This window comes from Silene latifolia, chromosome 6 (assembly GCF_048544455.1).
Source record: "Silene latifolia isolate original U9 population chromosome 6, ASM4854445v1, whole genome shotgun sequence".
NCBI lineage: Eukaryota > Viridiplantae > Streptophyta > Magnoliopsida > Caryophyllales > Caryophyllaceae > Silene > Silene latifolia.
Genome location: NC_133531.1, coordinates 9,665,217 through 9,692,056, shown reverse-complemented (window position 1 = coordinate 9,692,056; position 26,840 = coordinate 9,665,217). Strand labels below are relative to the sequence as shown.

At 34.7% G+C, this 26,840-nt stretch overlaps 2 protein-coding genes and 1 long non-coding RNA gene across 3 annotated transcripts; 1 reads left to right on the top strand and 2 right to left on the bottom strand.

Annotated features, from left to right (window-relative positions):
- Positions 1 to 10,912: 10,912 nt before the first annotated feature.
- LOC141658565 (uncharacterized) lies at positions 10,913 to 12,606 on the bottom strand. Its single transcript, XR_012549300.1, has 2 exons — positions 12,511 to 12,606; positions 10,913 to 12,233 (listed from the first exon to the last, which is right to left on the bottom strand). It is a non-coding gene; the product is annotated as an uncharacterized LOC141658565 (long non-coding RNA).
- A 4,444-nt stretch (positions 12,607 to 17,050) lies between these two features.
- On the bottom strand, positions 17,051 to 19,184 carry LOC141658564 (uncharacterized). Its single transcript, XM_074465494.1, has 3 exons — positions 19,132 to 19,184; positions 18,879 to 18,933; positions 17,051 to 18,544 (listed from the first exon to the last, which is right to left on the bottom strand). The coding sequence occupies exon 3, from the start codon at positions 18,428 to 18,430 to the stop codon at positions 17,243 to 17,245; it is 1,188 nt and encodes a 395-aa protein (XP_074321595.1). The 5' UTR covers positions 18,431 to 18,544; positions 18,879 to 18,933; positions 19,132 to 19,184; the 3' UTR covers positions 17,051 to 17,242.
- Positions 19,185 to 21,629: 2,445 nt separating this feature from the next.
- Positions 21,630 to 26,484, top strand: LOC141586268 (protein DETOXIFICATION 54-like). Its single transcript, XM_074407443.1, has 3 exons — positions 21,630 to 21,762; positions 22,111 to 23,010; positions 25,733 to 26,484. The coding sequence occupies exons 1-3, from the start codon at positions 21,709 to 21,711 to the stop codon at positions 26,327 to 26,329; spliced, it is 1,551 nt and encodes a 516-aa protein (XP_074263544.1). The 5' UTR covers positions 21,630 to 21,708; the 3' UTR covers positions 26,330 to 26,484.
- The last annotated feature ends 356 nt before the right edge of the window (positions 26,485 to 26,840 follow it).

The window sequence follows — 26,840 nt, the reverse complement described above, 5'->3', positions numbered from 1 at the left end:
ATTTTTATAAAACACGGAGAGTTAAAACACAGGGGAAAAAGAATTAGGTCCAAAGCACAAAAATTTCATTTTTTAAAGAATTTTACAACTCGGTTGGTCCAAACAAACATGTGACAAAGAATTGGTCCAAGACTTGGGTCAGTTTGCAAAACCTACCGTTTAATATAGAGACATCAAGAATTTTCGTGGTTTGTTAATTTGAAAACATATGCGAATCTTCTGATCGATGGAGTTGGGATTATGCAAAAATTATTAATACAATTTAAATGAGGATTTTTACAAAATCGTTGGTCAAAACATCACCGCACAGAACTTCCCCGACCACATCCCACTAAAATATTTATTACTCCTAATCCGTATATCATATAAGCATGAAACCAACGCCAAATGAACACTAACTCACGAGGCTATCTCTCATAAAATTTTCATCCTGGTAATAAACGAGAAAAAGAAATGGCAAGAAGGTCAATTAAAGAGTAACATCAACCAAAACAAGTTTCATCACTAAGTCTTTCATTTCCTATGTCCCAATTCTTACAACTATACTATCGATACTAACCCATACCAACTTAGATCTCACACTGTACTTACGTAAACATGTACCCCATAGAATCCCTTCGCATCTCGATCTACTCATTACATCTAAATCACAATTGTGATGACTAAAGATATGAAATTCTATCGTGTTTCTTATTACTATCACAAGACTATACTAACATGGCTTCGGGATCACATAACCGCATATTACTTAGTCATAGTAGTACTATCAATACATCATTCATACAATTTACTTACCGTAGCGTTGTCCTGCATAATGGTTAGATTATATGGTCTCAAGGCATACATCAACTCAATTAAGCAATAATCAATGCATCAATCAGTTAATACTTAGGCAACGATATATGAATTTCTGTTCATCCTCAAGCAACTATTCTACCCTTTCTCTCGTATACACTCATGGTTTCCGGGTCAAACTGAGAGGGCCGCTGGTTCGGTGTGAGGGGGCCCCTAACTCATACCTTACCTTAGTGTGCTCCTAACAGTTCTATCCCGGGGTTCATTTTATTTAGACTCTTCCTATGTTCATTGGGTTCATTGGTTTAGGCCTGAGGATCGTTCGCTCCGATACCACTTTGTAACACCCCGGTTTATGAAGGAGCCTTTAGCAAGACATTCCCTAATAAACCGGATCATTACCATCTCGGTTTCCCGAGGTGGTGAATAACAAAGTACAACAATACCAAAGTACTTTAAATTAAAACTTAACGATTACATGTTTATTACAAATTATCCAACTAAACTCAATATAAGATAAATACAACTCGCAACGGAAAATAAATTAAGTGATAAAATCTTCTATGTGGTCTAGACTTCTAGGTAGATTGGCCAAGTCCTCACGCATCCCATAGCTCCCAAGTCGGCTAATCTTTAGTACCACAAATCTGCTCCCATTATGGTTCATCACAAGTGTTCACGAATACACAGGGTCAACCACGAGGTTGAGTAGGGAAAACAATGAAACAATAAAATATGATATGCATGCTCCTCCTTCACCTCCATCTCCATCTCAACTCATCACACACATCCCCGAACGCCCAGCCATACCGATCCCCAGACTATATATCGACCGAAGTCGATCTCGCAACTTCACTTGTGAGGACACCAGGGCAAGTCCTGCAGAACCCGCCTGGGCCTTATCACAACATCACATCGTATCACAACCTCGTCACCACCACACCATCCTCCAACTCCGATGCATATGAAATGCTCAGCAGTAATTATGCAACACAATATGTATATCAAATGAATGAAATCATGCCACCTTCAATGTTGTGATATCATACTCAATACGATCAATTCATCAATCACTTTCCGTATATATAAATCATAACATAAGTCAACATCCAGAAATCAAGTCAACACAATTCGATCAATGATGATAATAGGACAAGTGTATTTCCCTACCTCAAAGTGCCAAAGAAATCCAATTACGCAGATTAAAGCGATCCAGAAAAACAAAGCAATGCATTTGATTATCGATCCTTCACAAATCCGTCACCTAAAACAATTATAATATTTATAATTACTAACTACTAAATATAGACATCTCCCAAAATGGAAACTTTCCCGATATAGTAACTTTCCTCTTTTAACAAACCCGACTCAAAACCCGACTTGAATTATTAAATGTCTCGGGAATAATTTATTTAAATGACTCGGGATTTAAATTAAATACTAATATGATAAATAAAGATTAAACGAATTATACGATTTAGAAATACCCGAATCAATCTTTAAACAACTCAAACAATCCCGACTCAAACCCGTCTCTAATTATATTAAATAATTCGGGAATTAAATTAATTAATCACTTAAAGGACTCGGGAATTAAATCAATTAATTAAAAGTACGACCAATAAACAATTTGTATCGATTAATTATGAAAACCCGTTTCAAACAACTCGAATAACCCCTCACGCACCACCGTCCCTTCACACACTCACACACCCCTCACTCACCACCTAGACCACCACGACAACCACCGGACCCGACACCCACTCCGACCCACCACCAAAAACACCCCCACAGGGTCGACCCTCGCCGGCGAGGTGAACCACGGCCGTCTTTTGGCCTGGTTCACACTGTGCCTCCCCAAACACCTCCTTTTCTCTCCCGACCACCACCGCAGCCAACAACCTTACCCCCCCGCCAACCACCACGACCTTGCTCTCCGTCATCCCACGAACACCGACATCACAAAGACCACCGTCTCGACCTCCCCCTAGTCCACGGTGGTGCCACCCAAAACCCCCTTGTCTAAACTCCCCGAAAACCGCATCCGAACCCGTTTCCTACCCCCTTATCGACACCGCCTCTCTCTGCCCCTACAACCACCTAAGACCACCCTAACCACCACCACTGTACTCGCCAAATACCACCCATTATTATGACCCCGACACCAACCACCAAACCTCACCAAGACACGAACAACCCCCCAAAAACCCGACGGATAAAACGAAACAGAGGAAAGGGGTTGAACTCGTACCTTTACCGCCACCACAACAACCACCACGGCCGCCTATGAACGTCGACTAACACCCCTAGCTCTTCCCTGCTGCGTCATCAACACCCACGACCTCTCTCTCTCTCTCTCTCTCTGGCGTGAGAGATTTGAAGTTTGGGTCAAGAAAAGGGAGGCGGCTGAGGGAGGCGGGTTGAGGGAGATTAGAGTGTATTAGGTTTAGGTTTAGGGTTAGGGTTAGGGTTAAATCGGGTTTTTGGGCTTAGGGTTTAATTGGGCTGAACAGTTATTGGGCCAGCTCACTGGTTTAGCTCACTTTTCGAATTCAATATAAAACCCGTCTTAATTAACTTACGCTAGTTTAATGTAATTATCGACTCAACTATTTTCCCGACATAATTGTAATATAAAATGTATAATAATTAATATAAAATAATATCCGTTTAATTAATTATATTATATAAAAATACGGGGTATTACAGGTTCCGCCGCTCTTGTCGGTGTGACAGTGTGAGTCGGCGTACTACCAATTAGGTCCAGGAGTAGCTTCAGTTTAGCTGCATCAACCACATGTTCCATAATGGTGACTTGGTCGGTGGGCAGCGGCGTATCTGGTATTATTGGCATCCCGTACTCCGGTTGAATCGCTCGGCCGGTGGGGGGTTGCACAACTCCAGAATTGTGGACGGTATCATCTTGGCAGAATTCGGTTTCGTCGGTCACGAATACTTCTTGTTGTTTCGAAAATTTTATTATTATTGTACCTATAATTATTACAAAATGTACTTTTATTATATACTAGGTAGTGACCTATTTTAAAATTTTATTATTATTGTTCCGGGTGTAATTCCGAAGCAGATATTGTTACCACTCGTGGCTTGTAGAATGATGTCTTTGATTGAATCCTCCTTTGGGCTCTCCTGAAACAATGAACAAACTGAGGGCTCGGCTTTGGCCGAGCGTACTCACTCCGACGCTCAAGTCAGTAAACTTAAAAGGATTAAGTTACGTGTTACTTGGCTAAGTATGTTTTGTAGAGAGATAAGGAAGATATTACCAGATTATAGGGTATTTAGGTTATGATTTTTGGGATCCTTTCCTCAATGTGGGTTGAAGAGTATTTATAGACTTTCACCTTTTGTCACGTAGTGGCCAAGTGGCTGGCGGGTGGAAAGACTGATCTACCCTCGGCCGAGGGACCCATGGCAGGCCGTCGGGCCCTGTTGACTCTCCGCCGAGGGGTCTTGGATATGAGTACGCGGATATGTGCCCCGGCTGGCTAGTTGCCTGGCCGGGACCCAAGTGACAGGCCGACGTAGCTGAGTCGGCTAGGCTGTCCAAGGTGTTGAGTTGCTGTGGATACCTTTGACCTTGCTCAATATGTTGACTCGGTCAGCGGGTGTTGAATATGCCCCATCAATTATAATTGAAGAAAAGTAATAATCCATATATGACCGTTAATATTTTTACATATAAATAAAAATAAATTAATATTTCTCAAATTTAATCTTTTTTAGGTTTAACTTCAATGTTATAAAATAAAATACATTCAATTTTAATTAAAACTAATAAGTGATAATTAATTATGTATGATCAATGTTTTATAAACAAATTTGTGATTGATCAAATATCATATTAATTAAAATAAAATTTATTTGAATAATGTAACAATCAACATTAAGTTCTCAAATTATATCATTTTACGATGAGTTATATTTTAAATCAATGAATATTTGTTCAAAATGATGTGAATATGATTTTATGCAATTTTTTTTTTTATGTTTAACGTGTAATATTTATGTATTAAACATATATGATCCAAACTCAACTGAAGATATTAAAGCTACTTTTTCATATCGTTTATAATATTGTTTTACTTAATAATCGTTACTTTTGTTTTGATTATTCAAATACACTCGCATGCACTATGTGCATACATACTCGTTATCACACTATTTAAATCTCTCAAAATCTCACATGTATTCAATTTGTCGCAATATAATTTTTTCATTCCTACACTATAAAAATATATCTCTTAGTAGTTTGTTTAAAGTTTTATTTTTAATAAAAAATAATGACTTTTCCAAATATATTTTTCTTAATGGATTTAATGGTCTAAGTTTTATAGTTTTTCAAAATGTTTTTTTTACGTAAATGTAAAACATTGTGAGACATTCGCTTTCATCATCTCCACATATCAAAATATTTTAATAAATATAATAAAAATTATACTCAATTTAAAGCATTTTTCGCAATAAACGTAATTATTTACACTTTATAATTGTTATCAAAATATTTTTTAAATAAATTTAAAATCAAATCACCGTAGTTATTTATTTAATTTTATATAATAAAATTTATTAAACTATAATTATTATTTTGCTGAGATTTATACAACATTTATTATGTTTATACTAAATGATTAGTTATAAATAATGCTTGTCATCAAGGCTATTGCGACACAACCCGGTCAATTGCTATCCTTTGGCTTTGGCACAAAGACCAAGGATAGAGGAGATGGCTAATTATTAAATAACAAGTGGAATAAATTGAGTGTAAATGATCAAATTGTTCATCAAATGCATTCCGAAAATAGAAAGGTTAACAATAAACCGAGACGTCCCAAAATTGAATAAGACAACAATGACTGGGACAGAGGGGGTAGATATTTATTTAATATACCTCTTAAACAAATTAAGTTACTTGATGATTTGCTGAAACGTGGTTGATAAATAATTCAAATAAATCTAAATACTTTTATATGTACTTATAGTTAATTAGTTATTATAAGATGTACATATATAATATAGGCAATGTAGGGTCAGGATCCGGTGAGAACCGCCAACATAATGAGAACCGTGAAAAACGTCACTAAATCTCCACCAAATATTTCTTCGAAAGTAGATATAATGTAATTTCAAGCGAAGATGGTGTAACTTCAATTGTTTTGTCTATGCTTTAGCTCATTTAATTCCTATAGTAGTTGGTAGATCGTTTTGTACGGAGGTGTTCGCACCATCTACGAGCAGCACTGAAAGTTTTGAAAAGTCGATGATATAAGAAAATACTACCATTGTGACGGGCTTGGAAAAATAATAATTTTAGGCTTTTGTTTCGCCTTAATCGGAGTCCAGATGAAGATTTAAGGAGCGTTTTATGTATCCGCTTTTATTTTACGCGGGTTTGTGTACTGCATGTTGGGAATACTATGACCTTTGACACAAATATATTGTACATACATATATTTTTTATTATAATAATATGACCTGTAATAAACTTTTACATTTCATTTGGCAAACAAATATCGTTAAGAGAATTATGAAAATAACATAATTTGATTCGTGGTAAAAATGTTATCATTAGCGTATAGATTTCATATAATTTGTACATATATAAAATTGTGTACTTCTTAGTATGTTATATGTTTCACATTGAAAAATAATATAGGATTATATAAAAATAATAGAATTGTCCTACATCGAAAAATTAACATAAGATGTGGTGGTCTTATGATTATAAATATGAGGCATCCTTGCAACTTATGTATCAACCCAACATCTTTTGCATCTTTTGCGTCTCTTAAATAAGATGTTTTGACTTTTCATCATATCTAAATAAATGATTAGAAATAAGATGTAAATATTAAGATAGACCTTATAACCATTTTTTTTGCGGGAAAGTGGTAATTAGACCCCTTACTTTGATGAATTGTGAAATATAGCCCCTTAAGTTTTAATTGGAGTAATTGACTCCCTTACCTTTTCCAAAATGTGAAATTAAACCCTTTCACATTTTCCGGCCATTATCTCACCGGAATTTCATTTTCTCGTCAATATCTCATTCATGTATATGACATTTTCATCCTCAAAAATAAAAATGTGTGTGACATGAATATCCTACGTATTTCACTACTTATACAAAGGAACAAAATAAAATTATTGATGAATGGTATTACATCAATTGCAATTTCGTCAAATTCCAGTGTTTGGCAGTATGCCAATCTCCAGGTCTACAATAGTCTATTCGTCTACTTGTCTTCTACTCCGTATTATGCATCCATTCTTCTAGGTTAATAAACTTTGGGTAACTGATTTATATACGAATCAAAATGAGTTGGTAGATTTTTATGAAATTGGATTCTCCGTACAAGTTTTGATAATTCTCCTCACCAAAGCATGATGCATCATGCATATAACAATAACCAACAAATAATTCAATAATGATTTTTTGATCAATTTCTGGGTTTTCCCCTTCCTTCTTGCTCAATAGCATAAATATGTATTTGAACCAAATTATTCGAAAGATACAAGGTAAAATTTGATCAGGTGGTAAAGATTGATCAATGAACTGGTTGAGAAACAAATATGGAGAAATTAACATGGAGATGGATGAAAATAAACAAATTAGGAGAAAGAATGTTAAAAGAGTACTAAACAGTAAGGAGGACGAGAAAATGATGAAATTCCGGTGAGATAATGGCCGGAAAACGTAAAAGGGTTTAATTTCACATTTTGGAAAAGGTAAGGGAGTTAATTACTCCAATTAAAACTTAAGGGGCTAAATTTCACAATTCATCAAAGTAAAGGGGTTTAATTACCACTTCCCCGATTTTTTTTTTAATAAGTTAATTACCCCTTGCAACACACGGACATCCTACCTAGTTTCCCATTAATTATAAGAGACTAGTAATAATCTGAAAGGATATCAAATTCAAAAGTAAATAGCAGTCATAACTATTTTAAGGTAGAAAAAAACAATTTGTGAGCCTATAAATAGATGATTGTTAGCAAAGTCATACATAACATACACAGATTACACACCCTTCAATTTCACAATATTTTTCCAATAACAATAATAACCAAAAACAAGCAAAAATGAATACTTCGATTTATTTTGTAGTAATATTCACCATATTGAGCTATGGAGCAGTAATCTCTTTGGCCGATGCAACATATCGTGGAGTTATTAAGAATTGGCTTAACGAAAACCTTCGCGTTCATTGTAAGGAAGTTTATGGTGTTGATTCGAAAGAAAAGAATATTACTAAAAATGAAATATATGAGTTTTACATAAACATCATAAACCCAAGGTCTAATAGGAAAGTAAACTGTGAATGTCATTGTTCTCTGGGAAGTGTATATTTTGAAGGATTTCAAAATCTCCCAGAATTTAAGGTACAATGTATGCACATGAATTGTTATTGGGAGGCGAAACGAGACGGGGTTCATAGGTTTAACCCTCATGAACAGGCAAGCAGCCTTGTTATACCGTGGGCAACGGCAACGGCAACTCTCAGCAATTGAGTAAAGAATACATAATGTTATGCGATTTGAACTATGTAATGAATAAATACAAATTGTGCACACATGTAATCATTAAAGATAAGCGAAATACTAATAAATAAAAATTGTGCAAGTATGCATGTTTGGCCTCGATTCTCAAAAATGAGTTTTTGTTTTTCAAGCTTAATTTTTCAAAAGTGTTTTTCAAAAGCAGAAACAACAAATAGCTGCTTCTATTTTTATGGGCAAAAATATGGATTTTTAGCTTTTGAGAATTTTTGTTTAACTTTTAGAAAATTATGTGTTTGGCCCAAAAGTGTTTTTGAGTCCAGAAACACTTTTACAAACTAGGCCAAACACACCCTTAGCGTTGGTAAAAAAAAGAAGAACAAAAAAGAGTAAAGCCGCATTGTGAAGGAGTGGTTTTACATAAAACAACACAAAATAGGCCGTAATATTATTAGGTCTTAAATTTATCGCGAGTGCACGGTGTACATCCGTCCCCTTATTCCAAAATTGTTTGTGCCATTGAGGTACTGAGGTAATGTTGTTATTATTGCATGATGCAAATCGCATGTTGTTATTGCACGGTACAAATCGGACTCCGTAGGCCGTAGCAATACTAATGTTGTTGAAAAAATGGGTGATGCTAATAATATCTACGTAAAAATGTTGGGTAATTGCGGAGTTGATATTGAGCGGCAGAATAGTGAAGACGAGGGATTTCGAACAGTGGCGAATCTAGGATTTATGAAATAAGGGTGTTTAGTGAAATTCATAACATAAAAAAATGTTAAAATATAATTACTCGATTAGGCCCGCCCTGACATTTCACAAAGATTATGAATGTCAATATATTTATGGTTAGACGGTATTACAATAATTTATGGGACATCATTTTACAAACAAAAATGAAAGATGCTCACAGTTGTAAAGATCTCACTTAAAAGCTTTCCCTAAATAAAAAAAAATTGCTTACACAATCATAATAATAAATGAAAAAATCATTTTAAACTAAGGAAATTATTGAGAAAAGGTCGAAATTTTAGAAAAAAAAAAAGTATTACTTACCATCTTGCCAAATACCCTATATGCTTCTCATTCAGAAAATAAATGTAGTTGTAGGAGCTTGATCCCAAGTTGCTTCGATGGTGGATGATAGTTTCTACCAGTAAGTCACCAATGTTTGATATTATATTAGTATAAAAAAAAAATATATATCACTTATTTCTCAAATTAATGGGGGTGAGGGTTCACCCTCATTTTGATTATATACGTGAGGCATCTTAGGCTAACTACAACCCACCCTACTAATGATTTCACATACGGAGTATTATTCTTTATGGGCTAATACTTTATTGGTCTTTGTTATGATGATATATCCATAATAAAATTAAAACTGGTTAAATAATATCGTATCGTATATTTATATATGAGACAAACCCATATACAACCCAATGAGTTGTATTTAAGAAACTAAAAAAGAAAATAAACACTTATTATATGCATTAATTGCATTAATTCAAATGTATTTTATTCTCTAATTTCTAAATTAATACCAAATTTAAAAGAATATTAAATATTTAAATACAACCCTAATGGGTTGTATATTGGATTTCCCTTATATGAATTGTCATTTGAAAATGTTTAAACTGATTCGAAGGTTGTACGTGCGCTTATGGAGGCATCCTTTGATTTCGCAACAGCTCATTCGCACATGATCCAAATATGTCAAGCTTTTGTTCGAGATAATCCATGGAGAGTTGAGATGCAACATATTTACAGGGAGGCTAATATGTGTGCAGATTGGTTAGCGAATGAGGGAGTTCGTCTGAATCAGCAGCTGATTACTTTTGATTACGAGGATGTTCCGGATCCCCTATTCCGATTGATGGAGAATGATATTGGTGGTGTCTCATGGCCGAGAGTAGTTCCGTTCTACTCGTAGTTTTATTTTTCTGTTGGTAGTTTAGTTTATTTGCTTTTATGTTTCCTGAGTTCTTGTAACTGCTTCTTCACACCAAAAAAAAAAAAAAAAAAAAAAACATTCAATAACTTTGTTAACAGTTGGTGTGTTAAATAACAAAAGGTAAATAAATCAATTAGTGGTAAATGAAATTAATGAAAGAATTGGCGGTAAGCAAGTGAAAGAATAATTATATTTGTAAAAAAAAAAGCTAAAATAAATTCCAAAAATTAAACTACTTGTTTCCCTAATAAGTACTTCAGAAACTAATGAAATAATAATACAATAACACAAATATATTTTCTCTTACGCAAAATAGGAGTATACAATAATTTTAAGGCCACCCGGTGATGCTAATTTATTTTCCATAATATAATACTCCCTCTGTCCCGGTCATTTGTTGTCCTTTTCAATTTTGGGGTGTCTCAGTCATTTGTTGTCCTTTCTATTTTAAGAATGAACTTGATTAGTAATTTGATCATTCTCATTCAATTTGTTCCACTTGTCATTTAGCTATTGGATTTTTCCTCATTCCTTGGTCTTTGTGCCAAAACGAAAGGACAACAATTGACCGGGACGGAGGGAGTACTCTATATAATGCAATCGATGAAAAAGTTGAATCACAAGTTAAAATTTTCGAAATTTTCTGGAGTTAGAACAACGTGCACTCTCATTATGAGTCTTGGCTTTATCATGTTTTTCATATGCTTCCAAAAATTCATACATTTTGTTGACAAGATCATCTTCAGTAGCATCATATTCCAACTTCAATGTCTCTATTACCCTTTTTCTCTTGTGATTTATTAACTTGTTTCCCATTTTCACGATTCTAACAGGAGACACTAAACTTCTAACATGAGGTGCGACATACTTATCCAGTGGGTCGTCGTCGTCTTCTATACTCGACTGTTCTTCGCTCCCGCCATGCTCGTCCAATTTATTCTCCATGACCTTGAAGCCTGTACATCCCATGTCATGGCTGAAGAATGTGGTTGGATAATTATTGTAGCCAAACAAATTCCCATTCTCCGAGGTACCAATAAGCTCAAAGCCTCGGTGCGATTGAGGGATTGAAAAATTGTACCTGTTTATCCATATGCCCTTGGTTTTGTCTTCCAATACCCAGAGTCTGTTATAATGTACATATCCTATTGTGTCACCCATGCTTATAAGACGATTCATCATCATAATATTTACAGATGTATCCATATAATGCGTCACTTGAACACGATCAAGTACTGGAGGACCAGGAATAGCATGAAATTTTTCAGAAACAAGATCAAAATAATGTAAATCGGACTCTTTCATCCAAAATGGATTCCCTTGACATTGAATATACCCATCAATATCCCAACTAGGAACATTATGTATTTCCCTCCAACTGTTGGAACCAAGTGTGCAAATCTCAGCAGTGGTTGGTCCTCCATAAACACTTGTTTGTCCCTTCTCTATTAATTCTCCGAGCTTAAGAATTTTATATTCTTTGATGGAAGGTGAATAACTGAAGATGAAACGTAGAAATGCCATCTTTTAAATTTGGGATCACAAGGAGTTTGAACTTCCTCTGCTATATGGGGATTGAATATACGAAAGCAATACCATTGATTCGAATAGGCACACATCAAACCTCCACTTGATTGGAAGCTAGCCCACATTTTACGTTCAAAGTAGTCGAATGAGTACTCAAACATCTTGGAGGTACTAACATGACCCCCTGATTGTTCCACAAAATAACATACGGGTTCATGAGTAAAAAGATAGCCAGGCGGCTTCTCAAGTGCATGAGTTAAATGCAAATCTACAAATTTCGGGTCTGTTAAAAGGTTGTACCAAAAATTACTTGAGTGCCTCAGCTGTATGATTGAGGCGAATGGTAGCATCAGTGCAATGTTGTGCAGGATTTCACATGGAAGGCGATTAAAATACCCTCCAATAATCCTCGAGCGACTACGACCAAATTTGGCTGATCATAATATCAAGTACAAGAGATAAGATCAGCATCAGAATCACGGACTATTTTAAAGACACAAAGAGATTATTTCCCGATGATTCATGATGTAATTCATGATCATACTTTCTCCGTCTCAATTATCTTTTTACTTCTTTTGATTAAAATACCGCAGTCAAAGAACTAAAGATCAAAGAACTGAAAATCAAACGACTAATTGGGACGAAGATAGTACAATTACGAAAGTAATTAAAAGTTACGGAGTATTAAATATAAATTTAATTGAATTTACCTGAATTTAGGGCATCTTTTTCTCGTACGTTCGCCATAAGAATTGTTGGTAACTCCTACCAATTCATAAAAGCATAACACCAATTAATAACAGAAACTAGTTTTAAACCCGTGCAAAAAATGCGCGGGTTGTAACGGGAGGTTTTATCATTGAATATATGAGTAAATTGTACTAAATAGTTCCATATATTTACATCTAATTATTTTACTTTCAATACAAATGTCATATTAGTATATTTATTTTGTTAAATTTGTGATGTTGGAGTATAATAGTCATGCTGATTTTTTTTGTTTGATTTACACAATGAATTTGACTACTAATTCCGGATGATTAATCAATATGCATTGTTCACATTTAATTTGTCTGACTTAGAGGTAGGGGGACGATTATTTGAAAATTTTATTACGTTTTTAAATTTTAATTTATTAATGTGTAATTGTATAATATATGGTTTTATATTGTTGTGTAAATGTGTAATCTTAATTAAATAAGATTAAGAGAGTAATAGGAGTAGTGTAATTAATTGTATAGAGATAATGGGGGGTCCCACTAAAAAAAAGAAAAAAAAATGAAGAAAAATCCAGCCAATAGAAATCCTTTAAAAAACCCATCTTTTATACTATGTAGATTATTTTGTGGGTTTATCAATCTTAGACTCCCTCCGTTTCAATTTCGAGTTTCGATAAATATTTTCACGCAATATACAATATACGTCAACCTAAGAAAACATATAGGTAAGTTTGAATAATTGGATATACTTTGGGCTTTATTGGAAAGATAGGTTTTATTGAAAAATTGTATAAATAATAATGAGATGTAAGACGTCTATTTATACTAATACAAGAGTTGTAGTTTCGTAATCTAACTGGAAGAAATACAATTGTTCACAAATAGGAATAGGAAAGTTATGATAGTCATAAGCAAATTCTATTAACAACAAAACTAGAAAAGAATCTTTGAGATGGTTAGGTAATATTTCTAATAGGCTTTTATATTGAACAGCAGCAATGAACACTTAATCATGCAACGACTAATATTACACAAAATATTTATGTAAACATGCCCTACCTAATGCCGAATTGAATAGATTTTGTGAAAATTTTCAACTAATTTAAAAAGTCCAGACTTAACTACGAGAGCGATAGGATTACACTAAGGGCTTGTTTGGTTGCCCATAAAAAGATGAAGTTCGCAGGAAATAAAATTCACATGATTTTTCAATTCACGTGAAAAATTCCTTCAATATTACTCCGCGAATTATGAGTCCGAATATACTGGACTCTTTTATATTATGATTTGGATAAGTGAGGATTAGGATTTTGATCACCTTGGGTCATGTTTAGGGATTGTTGGGTCCTTTTATCTTTTTTTTTTTTTTTTTTTTTTGTGCGAGTTTGGGTTTGTCAATAATTTAAAGAGAGATTGTTTCTCACTAGTATTTCTGATACGAGAACTTGATAATCTTTCGCTCAAACAACATTAAGGCGCTATTTGGCTAAGTTTATGTAAAAGAGCTTCTACTTCTTAGAAGAAGTTTTTTATAAACTACTTTTTGAAAAAATTGTGATTGTTTGGTCTAACTTTTACAAAAATAATTTCTCAATAAATTGATGTGGAATACAAAAGTTTTTGGGATAAATAAAAGCAGAAGCATCAATTTCGTGCACATCAATTTCGTGCTTCTGTTTTTGATGACCCACCTTCTATTTTTACAGGTAGGAAAGCGATTTTTTTTCAAAATGGGGCTCATACACAAATAAATAAACAAAATGGGAATTTCAAAGTAATTACCCAAAATGGACCCACGTAGGATCGGTTAGGAACTTAGGATTTACACAGTAATTATAATTTTCAGATGTATATATATTTTTTATCGGCGACTATCCGTCTTAAGTTTAAAACGGGTAAATATCACCCCACATGGGGTTTAGACAAATATTTTACTTTTCTCATGCATGACGCTTTTGTTGTGTCTAATTCATCCTACACATATATATTTGAATCGTCTTAAACTTAAACGGATAGTGTCGTCTTCAATAAGAATTTGTGTATTTTTATAATGTTGAGTTAATGCATATGCGTTGTTTTTATTTACGTCTAATTTAAACATATAAATTCTCTTTAATTTTTTCATCAGTATAAGTGTAATACTAAAATCATATTTTTATTAAATATATTCACATTTGGATTGATTTTTTAATTTAATATAATTAAACCCCTACAAAATTACACCAGTGAGGATCCTCTGTTCCATTTGGTATCCCATTGTGTGTGCCACATCACTTAGCTTCTAACACCTCAACAAATTAATATATATATATTGTAATATTTTATTTTACCACAAGTGATGTGCCGAAATGTAAGTGGCGTGACACATACAATGGGACACAAAAATAAGACAGAGGATCCCTACTGAAATTACACGGGCGTAAAACTAGTTGGAGTAACAAAGTTCGAATGGTGAGGCGTAGATTGTTTTTCCGGTTTCTTAATTTCATCATGCCATCACTCCCTATTTATTACTCCGTATAACACAGTATTATCATGCGTTTTATTGAAGCTTTTTATTTTTTTCTTGTTTTTCTACGTAGTAAACATATGACACGGTCTCCTATAAGACGATCTCATAATAACAATAAAAATTAACCTTCATATTATAAATTTTTTATATGTATTATACAAATATATAATCATGACAAAGTATTGTTATAAAATCTGTGTAATATCATATCTAATTACACAAGTTCGAGGTGCTCACGAGCTTTTCGAGCTGAGCCAACGTTAGCTCGGCTTGACTCGTTAAGCTCTCGAGCCGAGCCCGAGCTGAGCTCACACGAGCCGAGCTTTGATTGAGCCGAGCTCAAGTTGCTCGCAAGCTGTCTCGTCTCATGAACAGCCCTAATACGGAGTACTTTGCAATGTAGTATGCCTGTTACTGTTAGGTTTTTGACATCGTTTTGATGATGTTTTACGATTTAGAAGTATCACACTCACAATAAAAATTTATAATTTAACCTTCATATTATGTTGAGCAGTAACATAAAAATAAATAAAATTCTAATATTCAAAAGATAGCTAGCTTTATCGTCCTATTGCAGTGGCGGAACGAAGAAAGACTGACTAGCAAGGCCCCTCGTCCTCGTCCTGAATAATGAAAATCCTAAATAACAAGTCAACAAGACAACATAAGTTTCCACCTTCTCTCCTACATCGGAGACAGGAAGTGTTGAGTTTGTTGAGTTCGTTCAGGAGAGGGCTTTTTTACAGGTTGACAAGAAGACACGTCTAAATTCTAACTCTCCCTATGCTAGTAAGACCTCATCGATCCAGTTTAAGTTTGTAGCCCTTAAAAATTTGAATAGGTTTTCAGAGGCAAGTAGCACTTTGGAGGAGGCAAAGTTGATTGAACCTCATAATAGAGTTATTATTCAAGAACTGGAGGACGTTCGGCAGTTTATAGCAATTAACAAAAATGGTAAGCGTGTTGTTGTTGACTCTTTGGAAGCAAATGAGGTTCAAGCAGGGAAAATGTTCATTTCTTCACTCCGAAGTTAAGAAATTGTTTCTCCGCCCGAAGATCAAGACGCTGGTATGGTGGAGAAGATAGATGTGGCCGCAAGTTGTACATCATTGAAGTTGTGTTCTGGCATTGCAAGGAAAAGAAAGGACCCCATGTTTTATCTGGCTTCATTTGCTGGTTGTGTTCCTATTAGCTCATCAACTGCTGTACCTATGGAGTCTGAGGGTAGCAGTGCGCCTGACGTGACTTCAAATGATATCGATGTTTGTAATTCTTCCTCCTCAACTAACTCAAAATCTCCTTATGTCAACTTCATCAATAAGAAGCGACCTCATAATAAACTCAATCTCTCATCTCAAAATTATGATAATTTAATACATGGCAAAAAAATTGGGATTCTATCACCCAAGGTCCATGTCATTTATAAGGGTCTGTACCCTTACATCTAAAACCATCCAGACGGGAACTCCCCATGAAGAAATTTATGGGACAGCTGAAGTTTTCACCTCCTCTCCTACATCGGAGACAAGAAGTGTTCGAGTTTGTTGAGTTCGTTCAGGAGGATGCCTTTTTAGAGGTTGACAAGAAGACACGTCTAAATTCTAACTCTTCCTATGCTATTAAGACCTCCTCGGTCCAGTTTAAGTTTGTAGCAGTCAGGGATTGCAGGTACACCGGCACTACTGCTACAAGGATGAAGCGGAAGGATATCCACCTGATTGAGTTTGACGCTCATTACCATCCGCCGTTCAAGAAAAGTCGTCTTTTTTCTTCGGTTGCCCCTACCTGTACTATTTCTTCTGTTACTTGGGTTTCAAGTGGTTTGGGGGTCGCTAAGACCCCTTTGTTTGTACTTTATATGTATTCTACGTACTCGTTTTATTTATAACAGTTTACCGTTATCGAAAAAAAAGTCAACAAGACAACAATTACAACGATGCCTTAGTTCCAAAATGATTTAGAGCCGACTCAAATGAATCCTTATTCAAAAACGCCGAGGCACAAATCATTTCCTTCATATTTAATTTAACAATAAAAAAATAAAATAAAAATCAATTCTCTCCAGCTCCGTAACAATGTAAGGCCATATTACATTACGGTTTGATCACACCTTTGAAATTCTCTCTGCAAAACTATTAGTTGAAATTTATCGATTCATGCTAAAATAATTTCTAGACTATCCCGTTGTTATAAGTCTCCGCCTTTTCGGTTTTAGTTCGTCGTCGTATCCCGCATAAATTTATACACTTGGTTGAAAAGATCATCTTCAGAAGCATCATGATCCAACTTCAAAGTCTCTAATACCCATTTCTTCTTGAGACTAATGTCCATGAGATCAGAATGATCATAAATTTGCTTATTTCCCATTTCCATAACTCGAACAGGAGAAACTAAACTTCTTATATGAGGACCGATAACCGATATCATTTCGTGGCGAGCCACTTCACCTATATACTTGTCTAATTTAATTTCGATTGCCCTGAAATTTGTACAACTCATGTCTTGGCTGAAGACCTTGGTTGAATTTTCCATGAAGCCAAACAAACCGCCATTCCCTGAAACACCTGTAAGCCCTCGAGCATACATTTCCAGGGTTGAAAAATCGTATTTGTTTATCCATATGCCCTTTGTTTTATCTTCCAACACCCATAGCCTGTAATTATATACATATCCTACAGTGTGTCCCATGTTTATAAGCCTATCACTTTTACTTGCAGGTCTGAGTGTAGGGCCAGGAATTTCATGAAATTTTTCGGAAACAAGATCAAATAATAACATTAAACCGGACTTCGTTACCCAAAACAATTCCCCCTGACATTCTGTGAATAAATCAACATACAGGTAATAGGGAACATTTTGTATCTCCCGCCAAATGTTGGAACCAAGTGTGCTAATCGAAGCTACATTTCGTTCAAAAACCGTGTCCCCTATCTCGTTCACACTTCTTAATATCCCGATCTTAAGAATCTTATACTCTTTGGTAGAAGGTGAATAACTAAAGAACCACCATTTAAAGTTAGTGCAATATTTATGTATAGGAACATCAAGAACTTGTACTTCCTCTCTTATATGGGAATTAAAAATAAGAAAGCTCTTCGATTCCCTCGAATAGACACACATCAAACCTCCACTTGATTGAAGACCCCCATTCCTGTGCTTTGAGTATTTACGGATCTGTGAGGTAGTCTGAATCTGTGAGGTAGTCAGATCACCTCCTGATTGCTCCACAGTATACAATTTATAATTCAATTGATATTTGTCGTATACAGTAAAAAGATAGCGAGGAGATTTCTGAAGTGCATGAGTTAATTGCAAATCTACAAACTTGGCATCTGTAAGACTGTTGTACAAAAACTTGCACGAGCGCCTCAGTATTATGATTGAGGCGAACGGTAGCATCAGTACAATGTTGTGCAGAATTTGGTAGCCTATCAAAGTATCCTCCAACCACTCTCATTTGGTTGTTCAAACCGCCTGATTGTCTCGCTACAGTTTTCGACATTGTTGTATAACCTATATATCCCAACACTAATTATAAGAAATATTAAATTCGGCAATGTTTCAACATATATCTCGCGACGCAAGCCTAAACGTTTAAGGTTGTCAATTAGATATACGCAAGAACAATTATTTTAAAGCGACTATTTTCCCGATGATTCATGATGCAATTCACATTGCGGACATCAAAAATAAACACCGGTGAACCAGCATCCTAGCTACGGAGTTGTTGTATCGGGTAGTCTCTCCGTCTCAATTATTTGTCTACTTTAAATTAAAATATCGCTGAGAAAGAATTAAAAATCAAACAAGTGATTGAGACGAAAGGAATGTTTTTAATTGAAGTTACGTGAATTTGGGGAATGATTTTCCGGTACTTTCACCATAAGCGTTGTTGGCAATTCCTACCAATTGACAAAAACGTAAACACCAATTAACGTTAAAAATTAACAATTAGGTTTATCAATTTTAGACTCACTTCATCTCAATTTCGAGTTTCGACCAATATTTTCTCGCAATATACAATCACTCTAAGAAAACATGCAGCAGAAATACCCTATACTAAAGTTAATAAAAGATGATATATGAAAGTTTGAATGTACCTTGGAGTTCTCTGTTGAACGGCAGCAATAACACTTAGCACGCACGTTGGTTTCTTACAAATATAATCACCACGACTTTATTTATATAAACCGTCTTACACAAATTAGGAAACATGTTGTCAGGCCGGCCCAAAGCCTGTCTGGTGGGTTTTTTTACAACAGCCCAAGTTTAGTAGGGGTTCAATTGCAGAACAAGAAGTTCACTATATAAGTTATAGCCTGAGGCCTTTTGTCAATTAAAATCTTATCTATATTAATACAAAAGACAATACTCAATCGTCAGCGCGCCACATCATTAATGCGGTTTTTTTTTTTTTTTTTTTTTTTTTTTTTGGAAATTCATGTTATGGTGGGACCCATGAGTGTACAATGTATTTATTTATTCAGATTTCCGTCTTTTCAGACATGCGATAAATTCCGTCTTACAACAAATTCTATGAAATAATATTATAAAAAAAATTATATGAATTAATATTATGAAATAATTTTATACATTCCGTGTAAATAAAATTAATAACATATACGCAGAATGAATTACAAATGCGAGTAAATGAAATTGAATTACATAATTTTTAAAACAAAATTACATAATAATAAAATTACATAATTTCAAGAAGGAATTACATTTATATACGGGATCGAACATGAAACGCAAATGAATTACATATATAATTTTTTAAAACTACATGTTACAATATTTTTTGTTTAAAAAATAAATCTTGACGGAGTATTTACTTGGAGTCTAAAATTTTTCAATTTTTAGAATAACTTGCATATGTTAAAGTTGATTATTAGATTATATTTCTTTTTTCCGGATGTAAAGTTTTTTATGTATGCAATTTTTATTTACAAGAGTAGATTACGTTATTTCCCTATAAACCAGTGTATGTGAACACGTGTTTGTACAAATTTAAACATAAATTATGTAGATCGTAGATTTAGACCAACTAGATAAGTACAATAAGACCTCGTTTGGTTAACTTGCTAATTCATGGGAATTTCATAATCCCATGAATTGTGTTTTCTAAAGCTTGTTTGGTTGCCCATTTTCTTGTAAAATGGTGGAGTTTAGAACTCCTTTGGAGTTTCCAATTCCAACATAATGGGGGAGTTTAATTACCCACCCCCTCCTTGGTCATTGGAAACTCCTACATCATTTGTTAATTAAATTTACTCATTTGCCCTTTTAAAAAGAGAGATTATGTGTTACTAATATTACGAAGGGATATATTGGTAATTAGAGATTAAAATCAGGTGAATTGACACATTTCAACCAAACAATATGGGGGAGTTTAATTCATTGGAAAAACAAACTCCCTCAAGGCAACCAAACATGTTTTTGTCAATTCATGTGAATTTCATGTGGGAGTTGGATTCCAGTGAGTTGCAAATTAACACAGGAATTCAACACCCGCATGAACCAAACGAGGCCTAAAAATGCAAAAACAAATATACATCCAAAAACATTAATACTGGCCCAAATATATACCCGTGCAATTTTGCACGGGTTTAAAACTAGTTAAGGTTAATTGATAGAAATAATTCAAACTATTACCCCTCTTTTAGTAATAATTTGAACTATATTTTAACTCACAATAAATCCAACTTTAAGTACAATTTTCTCAAAATAGACCAAGTAACGGGATACCTGTTAATCAAGTTAACATTTCTTTTATTAAATTATAGAAATTGTAATGATGATCAATAGTGATATGAAGCTCAGACATATTCCATACCCTTAACACAAAGACCCTACCTATTGACTCCATCGCCATCAAAATTACATACAACGCTTCCCTCCAATTACAACACATATACAAAATTTGCAAACCCTAAATCAAACTCCCCAAATTTCCCTGCTATATTCTTCTCTCAAATAGATAGGATTGATTCTATTGTGGGAATTATATTGGGTGTCCTCTTGTATAGAGGAAGATGGGTGCTTCCTCTACTTTTAGAAGTAAGTAGAGAAAAGGAGACATAGGCTACTTTTAATTGTTATTGTACATATATGGAGTATGGACTGTGTTTCAAGGCTCTAACATAAATTAAAAATATGTACCACAATTTAATGTTAAGTTTCATGTATTTTGTTTTTATGAATTTTATATCTTACTTTGTATTATAAATTTAATGTATTTTGTTTTATGAATTTTATATGTTATTTAATTTAGCAATACAATTTTTTTTAAAAATTAGTTTTATTAATTTGTAATTATTAAAACAATATAAAGTAACCCATAATATTAAATATAAATAAATTAAATATAATAATAAGAAAAGTAATATAAGAGATTCCTTCCTATTGTGGAGGAAAAAAAATGTAGTGGAAATGAAGAGGATGTAGATAATGGGAAATGAGGTGGATAAAAGAGTAAATGAGGTATCAAAAAAAATAGAATAAAAGAGAAAAAAAATAAGAGGATAAAACAATCCTTTCAACCATGGATGCTCTAAAGGAACGCTTTTAGTGTTATAAAACATACGAGTAGCATATTGCAGTTGCAGTGCTATAAAGAGTTTAAAACATTTAAAAGATCATAACTTTGGCTAAACAATTAAAAAGCAAAAACTAAAATGTCCGAAAAAAACCTTGATTTCTCTTCTCACAAATACCCTTCTCCATCTCAGGTAAGTATTAACCTTCTCTTATTCCAACCCTACTAGTTTTAATCTTCCATCATTTACATGGTTCGAAACCCGTCTGCATTATTGTCTATTGAAAGTCTAAACACTTCCACCCTTTAAACTTTCTTCTATAACTAAATTCTAAATTCCATGTTTCAAAACATCTCTTCTTCCATCGAAGTTGCGATATTTGCAGATATCAGTTAGCTTAGCTATCGACATTCAAAACCAATCATCATCAAATTTCAAATCTTTACTCATTTCCCGGGTTCAAAACCTGTTAGCATCATGCACGAACCTTAAAAGCTCCAATCTTGTCAATTAACCTCCAAATTTTTCCCTTTGTAACAGATTATACAAGAACTAAAAGAACTATGGAGCATGGCATTACCAATAACAGCAATGAACTGTTTAGTCTACATAAGAGCAGTTGTTTCAGTACTTTTCTTAGGAAGATTAGGAAGCCTAGAATTAGCAGGCGGGGCGCTTTCGATAGGTTTTACAAACATTACAGGATACTCTGTACTTGTTGGTTTAGCATCCGGTTTAGAACCCATATGTTCTCAATCCTACGGCTCACAAAATTATCACCTTTTATCAATTTCTCTAAATCGTATGATCGTCATCTTATTCATAGCAATCATACCCATAAGTTTTCTATGGATTAATATGGGACCAATTATGGTTTTTTTAGGTCAAGATTTGGAAGTCACCTCAATGGCAGCTATTTACTGTATTTACTCTTTACCCGATTTATTTACTAATGTAATTTTGCAACCTTTACGGGTTTACCTAAGATCCCAAGGGGTGACTAAACCTCAAATGTGGTGTACACTAATCGCGGTGATATTCCACGTGCCATTGAATTATTGGTTGGTTATGGTGTTGGGATGGGGTGTTAAGGGTGTGGCAATAGCGGCCGTTATGACTAACTTAAACATGGCGGTTATGATGGCCGGATACGTGTATTATAGGGAGAGGAAGAGGGTAACTAATGATGGGATTAAGGGGGGATTGAGGTGGTGGAGTTGGGAAATGAAAGGTGTTGAAGGGGTTGGACCGTTGTTGAAATTGGCGGTACCGAGTTGTTTAGGGATATGTTTAGAGTGGTGGTGGTATGAAATTGTGACAGTTCTTTCAGGGTATTTGGAGCATCCAAAGGTTGAAGTTGCTGCGACCGGGGTTTTGATTCAAACTACTAGTCTTATGTATACTGTTCCTATGGCCTTGGCTGGTTGTGTCTCTGCTAGGGTAACTCATCTCTTCTCCCTTTCATTTTGTTTACCTTATTTTGTGATTTTTTTTTTCCAAAATAGGCATTTTCCACAAATTAATTATTAAAATAGGTCGATTTTTAAATTTATTACCGAAAATGGGTTCACGTAGGATTGGATTTATCGAACCTAGGCTGAGGAGGCAAATCGTCAGCCCGCTTGTCGACTTGTTTCGTTGTATAATCCAGAAGTCATCTTCCCCTTTTCCCACTTCAACGCATTTCCAATCAAAAAAAAAAAAATTGCAAAGATCGCCAGCACACTCGGCGTTTTGAGAGCTGGATCAAATTTTGCAAAGCTTTGGCAATATAATTCCTCGCGCAGTCGCCTAGGCGCTCGGCGACTTCAGTCTTGATCGCCGGTTCGGGTGGCGACTTGCTCTAAAAGGCAAACATCAGGTTTGGTTGTCTATTAAGTGAAACTTTGGGTATAGTCGTTGACCGACTTGGCGACTTGGATCCGAGCCTAGCTTCGGTGATAACGTGGACCCATTTTCGTTAATAAATTTGAAAGTCGACACATTTTGATAATTAATTTGTGAAAAATGCCCGTTTTGGAAAAAAAATTCTTATTTTGTTGCATGCTTGTTTTTAGAGTTGTCCATGGTCGTCTTGGCCTAAGAAAGTCCGCGTTGTTTTGACTATAAAAGAAGCGTGTATGGATAATGCATTTTCTAAATTAACTTGACCCTAACCAGCTAGCTCGCTTGTTTGTGGAGTATTTTTTTTGCATGTCGAGTTAGTACGTTGTGTTACTTGTTATAGTCATAGTATTAAATCTCGATATCAGTTGTCTCGACTTGTTCTTGGTCGTTTTGCCATAGGTCAATGTCGACTCAATAAGAGGTAGCGGCGTATATTTAAAACCAATTTTCTGAAATTGTGCAATTCATTGCATCTAATTGTGCAATTTGTAGCATTGAACCAGGACTATTAAGTAAACTATTGTTTAAAGACAATTAAACAAATGCAAAGAATAAATACAAAGAATATATGATGATGGATGTTCATTGTCTTTGTTTGGATTTGTTTATTCGATCAAGGGTCGCGGCCTCACGGGTGTTTTTAAATTGCAAAGAACATCGATGATGATGATGATGATGATGATTATATGATTATGTTATTCTTAATTGCATTGTTGCATCATGTATTTGATTTATTAGTGTAGTTTCTAGCGGAAACTAATGGCGAGATCGGATCTTTCCCATTGTTAACTTGATATCGAATAATTTAACTAAAATGATGATGATTAAGTTACGGTTAATTGTATCATCGCGTCATGTCTTTAATCGACTATTGTAGTTTATAGTCGAAACTAATGGCAAGATCGGATCTTTGCCAATGTTATTTTGTTATCTAATTAATTAACCGAGATATGTTCATTTGCTCAATAATGGAGTGCTTTAAGACACTACTTTTGTTGGATTTTGGGACCATGTTGATAGTAAAATAATGTAAATTTGTATGCATTTGTCATACTAAGGTACTAGAAACAATTTTTATAATATAAACTCATTCTTGCATCCTTTTTTTTTTTTTTTTTTTTCATTTGTGCTTTCTTACATGGTAGTACTAACACTATATAAAAGCAAACACCCAATAAAATTTCCTAGACTATGGACCATGTTAATATCTTGTGTAAACAAGAAGTGGATGTAGTGGCGGAGCTAGGAGAGTCTAGCAACCCACTAGATAGAAATTTCAAAATTTTTAGTTAAGATTTTTGAACTTTTCAAGTTTACTCTATATTATAGTGTTCTACGTTCCCTGCTAAAATCTTTTGCCTCCGCTAAGTTAAAATCTTGGCTCAGTGTGTGGATATCTCAAGAATGTTGTCCACATCAAGACATTTGGGGAGAAAAGAAGTATCTTGCATATTTAAACAAACTAAAGCTCTTTCTCTTTTATACATGATTGCATCACTTGTAGGATCAACTTTGTAGGTCACTTATAAAATATAGTGAAACAAAACTAATTGAGAAAATTAGGCAAGTACTAGCATATCTTTTACTCGTAGTTCACTACCTTTATTGTTGTTGTGACCAAATAGTTTAAAAAACTTAAGCCTATTAAAACAAGTGGTTTTTATCACCTTCTTTTGTCATGGGACCCCTGATTTTGCTTTGTTGATAGGTCATGTATGGCAAGTTGGCTATGGCAATAGACACTACCGGATTTAGGGGGCTAGCAGGGGCGGTCGTTCTGCTGGACATTGAAAATCTCGAATTTTTTAATTAGAATTTTTGATTTTTTTTTCCCGAGATTTACTTTGTGCATTACCAATTTTGCCCCTACTGAGATTTTTCGCCACCCTAATGAGAAATCCTGGCTTTGCCACTGGCAATAGAGTCTGTGTAACCGTCTAATGTAAGTGTCGGAAACAACTAGATGTCGGAGTGTTGCACTTAGCTTTTTTTTTTTTTGTAAAGGGCAAATATGATGCCGACAAGATTTGAACTCAGGTCATGAGTATTACTCCTCATGACTTAACTGGTTAAGCTAGTTGTCATCTGCACTTGGCTATTTTTTTTTGAAAGTATCATGTAGTGACTTAATATTTTTGATCTGTAAATTATCTTGTACTTCATTCGATGAGTCGATTTCATTTCATTTTTCAAATTATGTTAAAGCGGAATTTTGAATTGATTTTGTAGTGAAATTTGCTTGAACAAAGGAAGTAATTGACAAAAAATGTTGTAGGTGGGAAATGAACTAGGAGCAGGAAAGCCTTACAAAGCAAGACTAGCAGCAATGGTAGCATTAAGCTGTGCATTTCTTATAGGAATCATAAATGTTATATGGACAATAATCTTCAGAGAAAGTTGGGCTGAACTTTTCACACCGGACAGGAGCGTGACGAGCCTGGTAGCCTCAGTGATGCCGATAATGGGTCTATGTGAGCTAGGAAACTGCCCACAAACCACAGGCTGTGGCATTTTACGTGGCACGGCTAGGCCTTCCGTGGGGGCTCGAATCAACCTTGGTTCATTCTACTTTGTAGGCACCCCTGTGGCTGTGGGACTAGCCTTCTGGTTTAAGGTTGGGTTTAGTGGGCTGTGGTATGGTCTGCTTTCGGCCCAAGTGGCTTGCGCGATGTGGGTGTTGTATGTTGTATTGGGGTGTACTGATTGGGAAGCTGAGTCCTTGAAGGCTCAAAAACTTACTAAAGGAGCGGAGATGGAGATGGAGACGGAGATTGAGAAATTATGCAATTGTAATGGTATCGATGATGATGAGGAGAAAAGTTTAATCGGATTTGAGAGAGGAGATGGTGATAAGATTGGCAATGTATTGTGAATTTGCAATCATGACAAGTTAAACCGTATTTTCCACATACTATTTCGAGGTCTGGTATATAAAAATTGACTGTTGTATATATATATTGTCTATTTGTGGTATTATGGTATTATGTCTCGGGTGACAACTTAATTTTAAAGTCGATTTTTGCAGTCTGATCTGGATAATTGGCTAAATGGACATTCCGAAACATCCATTTGAAATCGAAAATCTCCCTTTCTAGTCTTTAACATTGTGGAGCATTTCAAGTGATATACAATGACTCAAATCCGTACCATATCAACTATCATGTCTTATGAAATATATAGGACGATGTCGACGTGGACCAATAAGATTGATTGATTTAATTGAGAGGTGCCTACACAAAATGGCATGCTCATAGGTTAGTTAATGATTGGATAGGGATGAACGTGGAGTTAGACATGATGCTGACTTCTCAGTTAAGTAGCAACATCATTTTGTCAACTTATTAGTCCCTCCGATTTTTTGGAAATGCTCCATATTCCGTTTT